Genomic DNA, 18,214 nt, shown 5'->3' with positions numbered 1-18,214 from the left:
GTGCGGTATCCTGTAAACAAAAGCTCCTATCATGTTACTTCTGAGGGACTGCAGTGGCTAATGAGAAGTCTTGCATTGGTAGTATGTTGAATTTTTATATTAGTTCACAATACTCTTTTTGAACTAAATGCTTTGCTCTGTAGTGACCCGCCCTCTTTACAGAAGAGCAGCGAGGCAGAATAAATTAGGAACATTTAATGAAATCTGCTTGGGTCCAGTGGCTCCCTATAATGTGGTGTGGGCACGCGAGGCCCTGAGTTGACTATGTGTTTCTAACACTTTAGCTTAAAAGTGCAGAGGTGCTACTATAGGAAGCATTATCATTTTATTTTTTGTGGTCTTAAGACACAAAGTTGCTAAATGTCTCAAAGAATGGGGCCTACTAGAGAAAAATATTACACTCTTACTCTCTTGAGTGTCTTGAATGATTTTATCAGATGTGATACTGACTTGACTAACACACCATCTGGTTGATTTACAAGTATTTTCTGTCATTTGACTTTACACCAAAACATTAGCCCAGTTCTGGTAGATGATTTTGGCACGTGTTGTAGGTGCTCGGTGCCTTGATTTGTATCTGTCCTAAACCTTTTTCACCCTCACAGGAGTGGGCAAGTGGGCTACTTCTGGCATCCCATCAGTGCTCTCCCTTGCCTCAAGCCAGGACCTGATCCATGTTCCTTGTAGCTGGAGTCACCTTATCACCAGCAGTTTCATCCCTTAACCACCCAATTCACCCCCACCACCCAATTTTAATCCATAACTGTTTTTCTATGTTCACCTTTCTCTACCCCTGCTGGCCCATGGCAAGCCCCATTGCTGGTGGATGATGCACTACCTGCCCGCGGCGGATGCGGCAGGAGCCGTGCGGGCAGCAGCGCAGTGGCCGGCATGGGCAGCTGGAGCAGAGCTGCAGGGCCTGCCCGCAGTGCGTGTCCACGCTTGGGCAGGCGGCCGGGAGCTGCCTCTGGGAAGCCCTGAGAACAGCCTGTGTACGGCAGTTTGAAAACCTCTACCCTACACCACGGCAAAACAAAGATATTATTCAGGCCTGTAATTATCACAGCATGCTAAAGTATATGTTTATTATGTTTGTGAAAGAAGTCTTTCAGAATTATGTATACAGCAGAACTGAGGGAGGATGCTAGGGAGGCCATTCATTACAGCAGGAATGAGATAAACCACTTCCTCTCTTCCAGGAAAATGAGAAATAAATACATTTATGAAAGCAATTTTTAGTTGTTTGTTCATGGCAGTTGTTTATCTTACGAGGATGCAGGTCTCCCTCACCAACTAGAATGTTAGTTTAGTCTCACAACAGGTGTGAAGGCATTAATACTATTTTTCAACTAACAATAGGGCAATAACATGTCAGAGACAGAAATCCATACTCATTTGTCCAGATCATGTTGCCTGCCTTATAACAATTTTATGTCTTTAAAGGGTGAGGAACTGGCACAAATATACATATATATATTTATTTGCTTTCTTCATATTGTCTTCAATACTTCATACAAATCACATGATTTAACTTTGTGAATAAGAACTGTGATGCCAAGTTAGACCAAAGGTGGTCCTTGGCTCCATAACCAGATTCAAGCAGATGCTCTAAGAAAGTACAAAAGAACAGAGTACACAGAGGGTGAATGCTCCCTTGGTAAATCCTTCCAGCTTTTGACAATTGGCCATTTCAAATCAAATTCACTTCAGAATAATTTTCAAACAGAAAAGGAGGCAACACAGAAACTTTATTAAAAGTTTATCCTTTTATTGTAATCAGAAAGAGGTTCTAAAGACATTTCCCAAATCTAAGAAATATGTACATAGCATTACAAGAAAGGCAAATACAATGTAGAGTTAAGCAACATGAAAGTTTTGACCTTAACTGCTACCCCATGCGATCCATGTGTTACTACATTTTAGTCATGTGCAATGGAACACCTGCTTGAGCAATGGAAAGAAAATACACTCTGATTACTGTTTTCTGCTGATCTTCCTCACCTGAGCCTTACTCCCAGAGTCATAACAGTGAGGTTACTGTCGGTGCTTATCCATAAATATCAACAGCTCTGGCATCTGAGGGAAGAAAATTCAGACATGCTTCAAAAATTGAAGTCATATATAGGCAAGGAGCACAGAAAGAACATAAACTCTTTCACATTACATGTAGAACCGCAACAGAGCCTACCAAAAGTATGTTAAGGTTTTGCCAATAATGTGGAAGTAATTATATAAACTTTTTCAAATTCCTTCACCAGAGGAGTCCTACAAGACAGTAAGTAAAGCTCTAGAGGATAAAAGTGTAGAAGGAGCATTCAAGGTGGCTAACTCCACAGCTAAAAAGCTGTGCTAGAGAACTGAGTGTTTGGTGGGCAAGGTGGAAGGAATTGTCCTAAAATTTTCAGTAGGAAAGACTTCAAGAGAAATTGGTGAGTAAAACAGTAACTAATTGCTGGAGCTGTGCAGTGTTTCCACCAAGAGATTAAAATGTTCAGCTACTGAAGCGCTAGTGCTAGTGGGTTGTTTCTTGCTGAACCCAATCCTAATGTCAGCAAAACAGAACACAGGAAATGCAGCCCCAATGCACTGGTCTTTCAAAACTGTTCTCTAAGGGTGATCATGGGAACAACAAAATTGTCAATGTGATTACCATGCCAGGAAAATTAGATGAACTGTTGTAAAGAATAAAATCGATAGACACACAGATAAATCTGATACTCTGTAGAAGCATCAAATGTATTATGTTAAGGGAGGTTATGCCTCACAAACTTATTGGCATTCTTTAAGGACATCAAAAAGCACATTGATATTATTGTTCATGCTTGAACGTGTGATCAATGTAACCTTAGACTGCAAGACTAAGACCCTTGGGACCCCTACCCCAAGGCAGTTTGGACTGAACTATTTCTTCTCTTCACCTGGATTCAAGCAGAGCAGGAATTCACACAGTGTATATAACCTAACTATTTTTATAGTAATCTTCACTCCTATAGAAATAGCAAAGTAGAGAATAATACTCGTAGCTCCCACAGTTTAAAATCCCATGGGTAACAGTGTATACTGCACTGAATTTTTAATAGCACATTATTCAGAGTATCACATAAATTGTTTTACTGATGTAATAAAACCTAAACCAACACAGCTGGAGAGACCAAGGCTATAAATATACTATATTTTTTGGGTATTGTAATAATATGGGCCAAATTATTTTTAAGTCTTAATCTGCTGATTTCAGTTGAATTAGATGAAGTCTGAATGTGTACATCTACTATAATTCACATCCCTGGTCAAATGCCTTTTCCTAATCTATATTTATGTTTTCATACAGAAACCGCTGCATCACCCTTAAACAACATTCTCTGTTTTATGGATTGATCCTGCTGCTGGGGAACTCAAAGAAAGAAAATCAGGTGAGGAAGATCTGAACACACTGTAATTCAGCATTCTAAGCTTTTTGAGTACAAAAAAATGTATTTCTTTAGTTCTTGTGTTTTCTGATCATCCCTCTGTCTCTGCTGTAATCCCTGGTGAAAAAGTGTGCATGAAGGCAAACAGGTCTGGCTGAGGCCACCTTGGAGTGGGGGCAGGGCACACGAGGTGACCCCTTGAGAATGTCTTTGTTCTTTCTTCTCTGTTTCTGTAAACTCAGTGTCTAGATAAAACATTGCAGTCCAGATCACGAATATGAGATCAAAATCACACCACATATATGTGTTTTAAGCTTTTTGCCCCAGTAATCTGTAATGCCTGTTTCAAAGCTTGTTGATGTTCATTGCTGCTGACACTGATTTTCACGCAGAATTAAACTGGACTTCCTCTAAAGCAGGACCCAAAACTTTTCTTTGTTTTTGATTGGCTGGGGACACTGTCAGGCCTTAGTGCATAACTGATGTTACTACACCTATATATATTACATATAGTCATATAATTGATGACAGTAAATTTTAGGATATATTGTACAGACAAGTCTGTGTAGCACATAGGCCCTTAGAGTTTCCAAGCCATTTTAATCTCTGCAATAGCCGTGCTGCCATAGTGGGGCACAGATAACATTCCACAGCAGAGGCCTCTGTGACAGGACTGTCAGTGCTGGCAAAACGTGGAAGTGTTAGGGCAATGCTGTACAGAGGGTTGTGTGCACCAGAGCTATCTGCTCTGCTTCCTTTTGAATGTGCAGGATACACTCCTAGTGTATACTTATCTGGTAGCTTGCAATATGGGCAGGTCTGAATTTGTGAATGCATCTTGAAAAAGGCTGTTTCAATACATGAAGAATTTTGGTTTTAAGGAATAAATCAATTTAGTACAGAGAGATGCTTTGTTGCAGCCAATTCCCTGCTCTTTTTTTCTTCATAGCAGATTTTTCTCAAGCAGTTAATGTAAACAAGAAGTAAATGTAAGGGAAGATTATTGACTGTATTCTTTTTAAAATAACTCTTTCCTTTTCCAGATTATTTATAAAAAGCAGTCAAAATGGAGGAAAAAAAATAATAAATTCACCTTTGCTATTAAAACCAAAAGATATCTCAGTAAATATATCCATGCACCATGAAGAAAACCTTGAAGTATATCCAATGGGCTCTGCAGTGATCCGAGCGCTATGTTTTAATAAACTGAGTGGGATATGCTGTCAAAACCTTTCATCTTTCTAGAGGGTACAGATTTCCTTTAGCAATAGACACCCTGAGACTTATTATGTGTACCTGTAGGGTTGTGAAGAGCAGGAGATCTGAGCCTATCTGCCTAATAAAAGAGATTTAACAGGAAAGCCAATGACAGACTTGACTCCACTGACACACAAAGGGCAAGTAGCGTGTTTGGCAAACAAATAGATGTAGCTGAATAGGACAGCCAGTTTATGGTTGTGTAACCTGATTACTGTCAGGAAGGTGAGTGTTTCCTGCATCTGACTTGCCAATGCATCTACCTTCAGCTGTCACCCGCTCGATGTGGGCCACCAAGGATGCCATTTAGGCACATTTTGACTACGCTGAAGAAGCATTTTCTGTGAGAGCTGCTGTTCCTCTCTTACACAGAGTGTCAGAGTGCTGTCCCGTCTCTCCCACAACAAAAGTATGGATTTGTTTTGCCTCCATGCTCCAAACACTCATCCCTTCTCCTTTAGTGAGGTGCTGGTCTGCCTGGTTTTCATTCTTTAAATTCACTTTCATTCAGAATGATTCACATTTGAACATCTAAATCCTCTGTCTTTCCAGAAGCGTAAGCTTTGCTTCTGGGATTCCTTTTACACGTTAAATATTAATAATATAGATGATAAATTTATCTCAGGCCCCTGTATAAGAATATCGGATTGCCAGGCCCAGTTCCTTTGGAGCTCCCCAGTCAAGATTTTTTAATTAAAAAAATAAATTGTTCTGAGGTTCATAGCAGACCCTTTATAGGGTATACTTAGAGCAGACCCAGACAGCAATCTTTCGTCACTTCTGTATGGTATCTACATTCATTAAGGTAATGAAGCTATTAATTGAATATGTAAGTTCAGGTAATTAAATATAAGACTTATTTCTTTAGTTTAAAGGGTAATAATAAAAAATTTAAACTCGCAAACTATATCACACATTTAGTGATGATAAATGTGATCTGGGAAGTGCAATATTCCAATATGAATTAGTTAATTGCTTCCATTCATTAGGTGATATACATTAGCAGAAGGTCAATCCATTTGAGGCTTGATGTGTTTTACAAATAATAAATTCAAACAGGTAAATTGAAGAGAAATTCAAAATAGAAAGGTGTTTTATATATTTTAATTTGGAATAGAATCCCTACAACCAAGAGCATGTTGCCTATGACTTCATGGTTACCAACACATGTTCTTCCCAGTGCTGCCTCAAGGCGCTGCCGCCCGCTGCCAGGTACGCTGTGCACGAGAAAACAGGTGCTGGTTTTTGGGGACCAGGCTGAACCACCCACAGCTGTGGGCTGCTGTGTGTCACCACGCGCAGGCTGGTGACCAGCCAAGGGCCAGCCGTATGCTGGATGGTCCTGGGAAGCCTGCAGACAAAAGCAGTGCTACCCCAGGCTCTCTCCATGGCTAAACCAGCCTTCTGCACAACAGTCTGCTGAGGGACATGTCACATCTCAACCGCTGATTTAAACTATAATATTAGTTTTTGAAGCTGACCCAATTATAAAGTGAGTCAAACACTGATAGTCTTCCCAAGCATATTCTGCTTTATCACTGTCACTGAATTATTTGTGGCTTGCTTAAATCCTTGAGTTTCAGTTTAGGACTGAATTTACCATAGCAGCATTTTACAGTTCTACTGGGTATAAAATGGCCAATATCACTGGTGAGATAACTAATCCATTTGACTCATTTTTAGTAAAAATTATGTTAAATCAAATTTTCTTCACCAGCAATTCCCGGATTTTCAGTAATAAAAACAGTTGTTCTTGATATCAGCATTTATATCAGTTTTTACATTAAAGGTAATGTAGAAATAAGGAAAATAAAAGTAGATTTTATTTTGTTCCTTTAGAGCTTAAAATATATCCAGAGTAATTTCTAAACAATTATTAGATTGATAATATTAAGATAATTAATTCACCGGGATATTTGAAAAATTTCTGAAATAATATTTTAATAGAATCATCATAGTATTGTGGGTGATGCTTTGCAGATAACATTGCTTATGTATGTAACAATATTTTTACCTTATTTGTCTAAAATATCTTTGTCTGGAGCAAGGACTGATACCATCCTGCACACAATTCAAGGACCATAATTCTTAAGAGATTTCAAACAGTGAGTCTCTTTCAAATGATGAGGATAAGAGACATTTAGAGAATTGATTCAATTAACCTAGAGGAAAAAAGTGCTATAATGTGTGATTTATGTTTGCAGATAAATTAAAATACAAGTATCTCCTGAAGAGCATTTGCTGCCATCATGGTCAGTAATTAAAATAGCAGGTAATTAAAACAGGACACCTGAGGCTGAAGCTTTTATTCTATATATCAGAAAATGAAGTTCCGATTTAATAAGTGGAAAGCTGAGTTGAAAAATAACTCAGTGGAGGTTTCTTTTCGGTCCCTATTTTTCTTCCAAAAGTGGTTTCTAAAGCAGATCAGAAATAGGAAGGACATTTACTGAGGCAGGAGACCAAGGGTGCAGAGGAGTAGGGTCTCCCAGTCAATACTGAATTTGTGTGAGGAACCAGGGATATCTTCACTAAATGGTAGTGGGACAGCCAAGAGAAATATATTAATATATAAAAAAGAACTTATGGGTCAGATTGAAATCATTTTGGGACAGGTTTTGAAGCTGATCTTGAAAGGAATCACTAGAAGCGTCTGGCAGAATGATGTGGTTCAGTTCCTTCACGTGTGACAAAGTGCTCCGATTCTGGAGCTCACTGTGGAGCATAAGAAATATTCACAGGTGTGAAGTGGTGAGAAGGAAGAGTTCTGTGTTGGTGGAGGTGCTGTAGCCACTGCCTGTTTCAGTGGTGTGTCAGTATATCCCTTGGTGCAGCTACTCTGCTCGAAGGAGGTATTTGTGATACAGTTTCACTCAATCCTCTAGTTCTACGACTTCATTTAGGTGATGGGGTCACAGTAGTATAGAACAGAAAAATACCAGTGCTCTGATTGAGCAGCCCAGGAATGCCTTAATTACATCTGAATTGTCTTCAGCATCACAGCTCTGCCTTTCACACCCTCTCTAGCTACCAAAGGTCCTGTTTCCATCAGATGGTGTTTGTGTAAGCAATGTCTATGTCCTTCTCTATAAATACTACCAGTTGCTGAGGGTGAGTGGAGAAACTGAGACTGGTAAATGAAACAAAGGTTGTTTCTTCAAATTATACATTCAGATTGATCTAAATATAAAAATAAAACTCCTCAAGAATGATTTTGGTCTTGGCTATCTACTAGCCTGAATTGTAACAATGAAGTAAGAAACAGACTCACTTGATTTTTCTTCATTTTTTTGACAGCCACTTTTTCACAGAGTGTGAAGACAGTAATATCTTTGTCATTACAGTCTGAAACAGAACATATTTGTTTCCTGATTTGCTAAGTAAGAGTTTAATTAAAACCCACTCATGTGAGAGAAAATAAGCCAATCTGGCTTAATTGCCAGTGAATTTAGTATTGCCAATTGACCAAAAAAAAAAAAACAAAACCAAAACAAACCAAACCAACACCAGAAACTACAGGACTTAAATAAGAATAATTGGTTTCTCTGCTGTACGTAGGTGTTTAGCGACTGCAGAACTTGGGCTGAACTTGGGGTATTGTTTCTGTTCTTTCTCATCTTGGCAATTGTTGGACTGGCTTTTTTTCTTTCAAAAATTAATTACTTTACTGTTGTATTAATTGTTGTTACTAAGCTACTGTTGTAATGTCCAATGCAATAAGGGTATTAGTCCCTTCCACAAAGAAATTGTATTAAATATTCACCTGTATGATTTGAAGCCATGACTCCATTTGCTATCACAAAGTAGCCTGTGCAGTGCTGAACTGCTGAAGCCGTTCCCCAAGCTGGGTTCATCAGCGCGTGCAGCACAGCATCACAGACCTTGCTCCTGTTTCTGTTTGGCAAAGCTGCTCCTGTACTTGATGAGAACCCACCTGTGCTCTTGGCACTAAGGCCTATGTCATTGTCTTCCCAGGTGGTAGAACAGGAACTGCGCTTGGTCCCTTGCTGTCAGGAAGAGCAGCGGCACCTATCCATCGTGTTCTTCTGGGGAGTGCTCTGAGGCTGGCCGCACAGCGGGTCCTGCCGAGTGGTGAGTGCAGCGCCGTGCTCCGCGTGGGGAGTGCCAGCGAGGCACAGGCAGCCCTTAGCCTAAAGGTGCTCAGCTCTGAGTGCTTTTGCAAACTGAGCTGCTTTTAGCTGTAAGAGGAATGTAGTCGTACAACAAGGAGTTGATGGAGGTTGCTAAAGTAGCTCCAGATTATGTGGGTTTCAACTGCATCTCTGGATGCACTGGAATCCCTTCTCACCAAAATCTCCTGAACTTTATTCGCTTGATTTAATAATGAAGCTGTTATACAGTCTCCTCATTCCTGTTTAAATTGAAGGAGCACATCCTCACTCTGATTTATTTAAAAACAGCTTTTAGAAGGTGTCATCTCTGTGATGAAGTGTTAGGTCTGTGTTGCCAGTGTGCCATTAAAAATTGAATTTCTGATGTTTAAAAGTCTCACTCATCCCAAGTGTCACAGATTGACAGCTCTGCGTGTCACATTACAGCACAGTATTATGGATCCATTTCCTGTGTCAGGGGAAAAAAATATAGAAAAGAAAAAAGAAAAATGAAAGACAGAAAATTCTGCGGTCTCCTTCTTTGTGATTGAGCTGGAAATTTACAGAAACATGCATGTTAACACTGAAATGACTTAAATGGTACTCTCTATCTTCTACTGCCTGTATATGCAGAAGAAACTTTTGTCCCATGCTCTTGTACGAACACTACGAGAACTCTGGGACAGTCTTTTCAGTGTCCACAAACCTGTAAAACATGGAGCAAGGAATATCCATAGAATCAGCAAGTGGATATTGTAATAAAATCAAAACCTGACCAGATTCTGTTGTTTATTCTTGACTAGGTCAATAAAATGGTCAGGTGATATATTTCTTGCTGCTTTGTTTTGCCAGCTTTAGACAGCTGTAGGCTTTGGTGTCCTTTCTCTGTTTATCTATCTGCAATGTGACATCTGATCGGTTTCAAAATATCGGGTGTGTTTGCATCAGTAAGCAGAACTTCATTTATTTTACCTAAAGTAACAAAACCGGTGAGAGCTTCATTTGTTTTCTGCCTAGCAGTTTTGACCAGAGAGAGCATAGGGCAGTGACTGTACGTTTCCGATGTCCATCAGCCCGGTCAGGACGCAAGCTCAAACCATCTGCTGTTTCATCCAGCAAGCTAGGACAGATGTCCACCACACGCGTGCTGCTTGCTGCACATGGGATGAGTTTGAGACAGTGAGTGGAGGCATCTGGCTCTATTTGGCTGCTGGCTTCCCAGTAACCTGCTGTATGGCAGGCTGAACCTCTTGCATGATGTGGCCTCCCGCTAAGAGGCCCACTCAAAAAAAAATAATACCTGGGAACAGGTGGTTGTTGCTTGAACAAATTATTCTGTCCTTTAGGCCTCTTCTTTTTGCAAAGAACTTTCAAGAAAAGAGAAAGCCCCAGCTGAGCTGTAGGGCTTTCCCGGGCAGTGAGCACCTGCTCCTCCTGGTGGCTTTGTTTCCTGAGAGCAATTTGGAAACAGAGGTGCACCTGGGTGCCCTCGCTGCAGAGTCCCAAGCCTCTGGGCTCCCATAGGGGCTGTCCATGCCTGCAGCTGCTGCAGCGCCCGCGGCCGTGCACCCACCTCCAGCCCTGGGAGATGGGGAGAGTCTTGTCCAGGAAGGTGGAAAGACGGGATCGTGCATCCTGTCGCTAAGGCGAGACAGGAGTAAATGCGGGACCTTGCAAGGGGCAGCGAGTGAAGGAGTACAGCGGTTTTCCGTGAAGGGAGGAGAAGCCCTGGACAAGCGAGAGCCCCGTTTTGCGGAGATGGCCCCACGGAGGCCGTGGCAGCGCGGGCGTGCGGGCAGCAGGACGGGCAGCGCGCCCGGCCGCGCCGGGAGGAGCGAGCGGCGCTGGGCGCCCCGGCGGGACCGCGGAGCGCGGTGCGTGGCGCGCGGCCGTGCCTGCGGCTGGCGGGGCGCGGGCGCGAGCGGCGGGCGCGCGGTGGGGCGCCGTGCCGTAGCGGCGCGCGGCGGCCGGCAGGGGGCAGCACGCGGACGGGGATGGCGGCGCGGGGCCGCAGGTAGGGCCGGTGCGGGCTGTTCGCCGCGCATCCGCCGCTGGTACCGGCGACGCGCAGCCACTTCGGTGTCAGTTGCCGCAAAAAGAAAAGGGAGGCGGTCCGGGCAGCAGCGGGCGTGCTGCAGGCAAAGCTGGCGGGGACGGGCCCCCTGCAGAGCGTCCGGCGGCGGGAGCGCGGGAGGGCAGCAGCGCAGCCGCCAGGTGCTGCGCGGAGCCCCCGGCCAGGAGAGCGAGCAGCCCGGGAAAGTAACGGGCGGCGGTAGATGGCCGGGGGGCAGCTACGCTGTCCCGGAGGCTTCGCCACAGCGGCAGCGCTGAGGGGCGGCCCCGCGCCCTGACCGCGCCTCGGCCGGAGACCCGTGAGGGGCCGCCTGCCCCGCCGCCCCCGCCCCGCCGGCTGCGCGGCAGCTCCGCGCCCGAGGCGGAGCCGGCTGCCCGGCGCCGCGCTGTGAAGCGATGCTGCTGGCAGGTCGCCGTCTCCCGGGTCCCCCCGCCAGGGCTTCCCGAGTGTGGTCCAGCCTCCCCTCGGGCTGCCTCCCGCCGCGGCCGGGACTCCCGAGGCGGAGACGGGCCGCGGCTGCCAGGGCTCCCCGCGGGATGTCCCGGGCGGGGCGCCGCGGGGCCGGGGCTGGTCTCTCACGGACGCGGCGCCTCCCCGCCGGCCCCCGCTCGGCATGGGGGAGACGAGGGGACACGACAGTTTTGGTGACACCCCCCCTACAACACTCCCCCGCCGGCGCTGACCGGGTTCCCCAGTCCTGTTTTTTGGGCGGGAGGCAGCGGCCCGCACCGGGAACTCCGTCCTCCCGCAGGGTGGCAGAGGAGTCCCCGACGCCCGTGACGGGACGCGGGGGTCGGGGGGCCCGGCGGAGGCCTGCGGGCCCGCGGCTGCGCTGGAGTGAGCGGGGCTGTGCTGCTATCGCCCTAGGTAGGACGGACCTGCCCCCCTGCCTCTGCCCCCATGTCCAATGAGAAGAGACCCGGCTTGACACCTGCCTATATACAGGGGACGAGAGCAACATCTTCAGCGCCGGTCCTGGGGGGGGGGGGGCAACCCAAAACACAACATCAGGTCAGAGCGGGGGACTCGGTGCTGCTATAAACCCCCCCCCAAGAGTATGACTTCAAGTAAAATTGAGATGCCAGGGGAGGTGAAGGCAGATCCTGCAGCTCTGATGGCATCTCTGCATCTGCTGCCTTCTCCCACTCTCAACCTTGAAATCAAATACACCAAGGTAAGTTGTGCTCGTTTGTTCTAGTGGGAAAATTCATGGCTTTCCCTCCAAAGGAGGCATTTTGCTTAAAATCAGTTTTATTTGTCCCTACCCAACTTAAATGCAAAGATAAAAAACTACTAAAAGACTGCGTTGAATCTGAAGTAAAGGAAACAGATTTTTAGCCCTGTAAGCATCTGAAAAAACCCAGGATAATAGAAAAGCAAATTAGATCTGCTGGGATGGCTTTGTCATCGCTCTTTAAACACGGTGTTTTCTACAGAGCTGCTGGGGTTTATTTTCAGTGTAAAATCAGCAGTTCTCTAAAACATTTGTTTTTTATGTACTTAAGAGGTAGTTTCTATACATACCTGTATATCACAATCAGAAAATGAAAGTGATTTCTTTCTTGAATTACCCTGTGTGCCAAAGGTACTCTTTTTACAATTCCTGGAGGACTCTTAATACTACCAGGTTGTTAGAGCACTGGAACAGGTCTCTACTAACTTCCGTGATACTTGAATTCATCCGTGAACAATACTGGAAGAGGGCATATTTTTTCCTACTAACTTTTAAGACTAATTTTCATAGAGGGTTAAGAACAAACCCAGTGGGTTAATGTAGAAAACTCTGCTGGTTTTCTGTGGTGTATTCTAGGACTAAATTATTTTTTTTTCACTTAAAATTGGCTTTAAGAACAATTATTTGTTTGTAAATGCAAGTTGAATTTTTAAAGTTGTTTGTATATTTTCAATCTTTGCATCTTTAGTTAAAGAATGTTTTCATTTCTGTTGGAGAAGTTTCAAGTGTTTTGTATAACCAGATTACAATGTGTCTGACTTTGTTTCTAATTACTGAGTAACTTAATAGCAAAATATACACATCAGCACTGGAAAAAGTGATAACATTTTTATCTACTGGAACTGCAACTTCAGGAGCTTTAAAGCTGATAGGAAACTCATTTTGGCCGATGTAGTGTAATTTTTTCCTCCATATCATCACTTTCAAAGCTTTTCATCTTTTCTCTTTTTTAAGCGGGTGCCAAAACCAATTTGTCCTCTAATTTGTTACAGCAATTCCATGTCCTAGAAGAATGTTTCAGAGGAAAGCCAACTATTTTAGATTTCATTACATTTCAATGCAAACTGTTAATATGCAAATTAAAATATGCATATAGTTTCTTGCATATAATTTATTTGAAAACAGTTTAAATAAGGAATATAGTTACTTGATGTTGTGTGGTGTTACGCTTTGGGAGCAATCATGTTGTGCAAGTAGTATTTGGCATGAATTTTGTTTATTGCTGGTTTGAGTGTAAAATATGCTGCAGGAGTGTCTGGTGGATAATAGTTGAGAGTAATATCAGTCTGCACAGTAAGTGTACTTGTGTTTCTCTGTTCTAAAACTAGAGAATTGGTTCTAAAAACCTTTGACAAAGATAACAGTCATCAGCAATCTTATCTTCCTGCCAGTGAGAATGTAAGCTGGATAACTAACCTTTAATAATTCAGTGCCATCATCTCAGAAATATGTAAGACATTACAGATTTTATGCTAATGGAACAAGTAAGATAAAGTTGTTTTATTTCAATATCAAGCCAAAATTGACAACAACATGTTTCTTCTAAGCTTGGTTTTGAGGTATCAGGTAACTCCTGGTTGCTTTTGAGAGAAATTTGCTTTAGGACAGGTATCAAATATTTCACTTGGCATCTCCTCTGTTTCTGTTTTTCTGTCTGTCTTGCTCTTCCCTCCTTTTTTCACTGCAGGAAATACAAGTGATTTATAGATAATGGGAGTCTTCAGCTTGGAGTCCTGTCTTGGGCAGGACTTTTAACTAGGATCCACTTTCCCACCTATTACAAAGAAAAACAATCAAAAATGAAATAATAGAATGTAACTTGATTCTTTCTTTTGGGGGAGTGGTCACTTCATGTCTTAAATGACAAACAACTTCCATAAACAATAAATAACATTAGACTAAAGCACTTTGGGGGAAAAAAACAAACCAAAACCAAACATTGTAAAATCAGACATCTGTAAGCATTCCTAGTAGCTCTCTCCTGCTTGTTAGCTGAGAATTTTAAATACACAACCAGGACACAGAATTCTTGAACTCTTTATTACAGCTGTCTCTGAGTGTATAATCTTAACCATTTGGGAGTTAATTCTTTATGAAAAATAGAGGTACCTGTGAACATTTAAACTAAGCGAAGTAATTTTAAAATATGTTTCTCCAATTAAATTCCATTTCTGGAATTCTGAAATGAGGAAATAGACAGTTTTGTAAAGATGGAACATGTTAAAATTCCACAGTATGTACCAGAAAAAAAAATTTATTCATTAATCTTTAAAACACTACATTGTCCTTGGAATTACTATGAAAGATCCTTCCAAGAACATAGATAAAACAAATACTACCCATGTAATTTTCATGTATTTGATTGTTTAGCCAAATTATTGAAACTTGTGAAATATTCCTCTGGTAAGTTTAGTGAAGCGAGCAGAAAGCTGTGTTCAGTCGTTCCGATCTGTACATCTGATGCAGCACACAGAGGCAATGTCGTTTTTCATTGGTCAGAAAAAATATATTTAGTGATGAAAACTACACGATGCCATGGCTGTATGTAAGATGTGCAACAGTATCTATTGTGACTTCAATATTGTGAGTCAGAATATACTTCTTTTAAAAAACAGTAATTAGAAATATTTTTCCCAGCTTTTTAATACCTTGGCACGATCTCTGTGAAAATACAAGTGCTTTAGATGCGTGTTATAAGAATTGGTGAACAGGATGTGAACTAGACATGACGATAAGTGTCCAAGCACACACGGTTAAGTTTTTCTGTGAGGCTGGCTAGTACTAAAACTCCTACAAGCAAGATTATCTCTCTTTTCATTGTGATGGCTCTTTCATTCTCTACTTAACATTAACATTTGGGGAGGGATTGCATCTGCAGAATGGGGGATCTGCCAGTATGGCATGGGGTGATGTTATTCTAGAGTGCTGTGGCACAGCAAGCGCTGCTCAGACCGGGCGGGAGGTGTTGGCAGCGCTGGGCGCCATGTGCAAGGGAGCACACAGGTAGGAAGGGGATCCAGCCCTCTCCCTGGCAACAAGTCAGATTTCTACATATGTCAACTTTATTCCAGAAATTCTCCTAGAATGTGCTGCTCCAGAAATATCAGATGTGTGAGATAAGCTGTAGCATGACATCCAGTAAAGACATGCTATTAGCATGTTTTATACAGGAAGCACAGCCCTCTGGGTTGGTGGCCCTGAGAACCTGATAGCTTCTGAGGGTCATCAGAGGGTTCTCAGCTCAGCGTTATACTGATGCCTCCCTCTTTCATGCTCCATTCTCCCTCATGAGACTCGAGTGTCTCCCAGGATTCGGACAGTAGATGAGGAATCAGCCCAAGGGACTGAGTCCTTTGCAGCGTTTTCTTCCTGCTGTCTCCATTTGAGGAGCTAATGGTGTTTTCTGCAGGATGTGGTTAATCCTTCCTTTGTTATGGTATAATCAAATCTGCTTTACAGAGTATTTTCATAGTGGTTTTAGTAAGTCACATTGACTTTAAAAGACAGCTGGGTATAAAATGAGGGACCCTAGGGTTCTGTGCTGTCTTAGCTCTGTCACTACATCGTATAACTGAGTGAACAAACGTTCCGTGTTTGCATTATGTTGGGGACACTAATCCAGCTGGATGGTTTGAGTTCTGTTTCTTGCTTGCCAACTGATTTAAGTCTGAGAAAGAGCTGAAGGACTTTAGCATAAGGAAAGGTTGAAGAATGGTGGTTTTGAGAGCTTTTTATGAAGAGGTACTCTAAAGGGGTGAAATTACAGTGCTGTGGCAGTGAAGAGGTACAGAAATGTTTCTGTAGTAATAGCCTGTGAATTGACTGACAAATGTATTTTTGTCCCATGTGAAAGGGTTTGCCTCTACTATTACACCATAGGCTAAAATTGGGTCAGCTTCTAAACACAGCCCAGGTGAACTACCCTGCACTGCAACAGAAAACTGTATACAGCGGTTTGGATTCCATGCAGGCAAACCGCTATCAAATACATTTCAAATTCTCGTATGATAAGCATTTGGGTTTGAAGTGTTTTGTTATTAAGATTCTGTGTTTTCATTCCCATTGTGCTTTCTTGGCCTTGCCCAGAAATGAATTCTTGCAGAACACTATTACAAATTCTTTTCACCAAAATTTCCAGCATGTGTTTTCCAGGTAAAATCCTAGACTGACATTAAGACAGGAGGCAGGAGATCTATTTTATTTAGAATAATATGCAGAAACTTTTTAAATTTTTTAATTGAAGACAAGCTTTGGCAAAACTCAGGTAAGTGTAGAACACGTACTATTTCCCACCTGTCTTTCCTGAATGAGCTCACTATTTTAATGCCTTTTGAAGTCAGATTCATTGAGTGATAGTTGAAGAAATCAGCTCCCATTTTTGGGTCAGTTCAGTGACTACTCTTTAGTTACAAAAATGGGGCACGTTAAATTAGAGATATTTGCATAAAGAATAGACTAATAGAACAGCTACTTTTCCCCTTTGTGGAACACTTCAGTATCTGATGCTAGTGTCAGGTATGTCCCTTTGTGTCGCCGTACATATTGTATTTAGATTTACTGTTGTTTAAATTTGCAGTTTGAATTCTCTTCTAGTGTGTTCATACTTTGTAGTTAGTATTACAACCCATATAGCAATTGCAAACTATTTATGGACTTGTTTCCAACTAACAGCCTGAATATAGGATTATTTCTTTCCTCCCAGATCTTTAAGGTCTTCTGCACAAACCCAGTTTACCCAGATTTGCATGAGGGATAAGAAGCAACTGTAGTCTTGTGCATATCCAGTCCTCTGCTATTGTTTACTCCATTACAGCTGCTATAACCATGCAAGAGCATTACAAATATGTAAACTACCAGGCTGAAACTGGCAACAACTAGATAACTACTCCAGATAACTGCTATATTGCTATATTACTGAGTAGGTAACTGCTGTAGCAGTTACTTACTGTTTCTCTTACTGTGCTGAACTTTTAGAGAAAGAAAAATCTTTAGGGAAAATGCAAACTGCTTTAATACATCAACCTGTACAATATGACATTGCTGGTGAGGGGGAAATTTTCTTCTCTTTTGTCCAGTCCATAAGGTCAGATGATACACTGAAAGACAAGGTATGCAATTTGTGTTTTTCTCATCTTTGCAAAAATGTTTACGATTGCAAGTATTCCAATAGAAAAGAGGCACACCAAAAGCAGAAGGTCAGTAATAATCAGAGCACTTGCCCAAGTTGAAGAGCAGCCAAATTCATACCCTTGCCTGCAAACACAGCAGAAACTTGAATATAGATCCCTTCTTTCCAACGGTGGATAGGTGCCAGGTTTGGATGCTGTCCACCTCTGGCTGTCCTAGGGAAGAGTCTCACATTCCTTCCTGTTGGATAATTCACTTGTATTTATGAGGCCTGAGAGATACAACTTTGTAGCCCAGTGGGAAGGACACTCATGGAGGAAAAGCAGGGTTCAGTTCTTTACTCCAAGAATATTCATGATGTTGCAAGGAGAGCAAGGATTTGATCCAAGATGTATAGCTGTCTAGGCATTGACCCTAACTATTGGACTATCGAGGTACAGAGTTGGGATAATACACCTAGAACACACACTTTCATTCTAACAAAACAAAAAAAAAAACCAAAACAAAAACCCCACTCTTAAATTTTCCATTCCATTCTGTCCTTCAGAAACATTTCCCTCAGAAGTTCACCAATCCTGGTACATTTCCATACTAAATTTCTGTCTTGATGCATCTACATTTTCTGATTAAAAAACTCCATCAGTCCAAAAATTCTTCATGATCTCTGCTCAGCTTCACCATCTCCCTGTCCACGCAGAATTGTTCCCCACAGACCTTAATGGGCTCTGTCAGTTTGAAGTTATTCGCTGCCATAAACTGCTTTGTTCTTGAGAGCACCACACAATGGAACCACTGTATCCATTTGTCTCCCCTTCTTTACAATGCACATTAACAGCTGCCTTCAATAAGCTGTCCATAGACATTGCAAGTCATTGGGAACATGTCAGCATCTACAAGTAACTTGAACCCTTCCTTCCAACAGGCTTTGCTTTGCATTTAGTACCTTTGGCAAATTTCACCTACCCTTGAGTTGCGCAGATGCCTTTTAACTTCAGCTCTTGTG

General features: G+C 42.4%; 1 protein-coding gene across 2 annotated transcripts in view; it reads left to right on the top strand.

Annotated features, from left to right (window-relative positions):
* Nucleotides 1-11,750: 11,750 nt before the first annotated feature.
* ALDH1A2 (aldehyde dehydrogenase 1 family member A2) overlaps nt 11,751-18,214 on the top strand; it is a gene marked incomplete at both ends in the record, with an annotated part of 52,529 nt that continues 46,065 nt past the window's right edge. The window contains one exon of one of the 2 annotated variants that reach the window (XM_080351141.1): nt 11,751-12,024. In XM_080351141.1, the coding sequence (XP_080207267.1) occupies nt 11,908-12,024 (117 nt within the window). The remainder of the gene's footprint in view (nt 12,025-18,214) is intronic. The other variant, XM_080351142.1, reaches the window with a different exon arrangement.

The sequence above is a fragment of the Nesoenas mayeri genome (assembly GCF_963082525.1).
Source record: "Nesoenas mayeri genome assembly, chromosome: 11".
Classification (NCBI taxonomy): domain Eukaryota; kingdom Metazoa; phylum Chordata; class Aves; order Columbiformes; family Columbidae; genus Nesoenas; species Nesoenas mayeri.
This window is presented reverse-complemented; position numbering and strand designations above follow the sequence as displayed.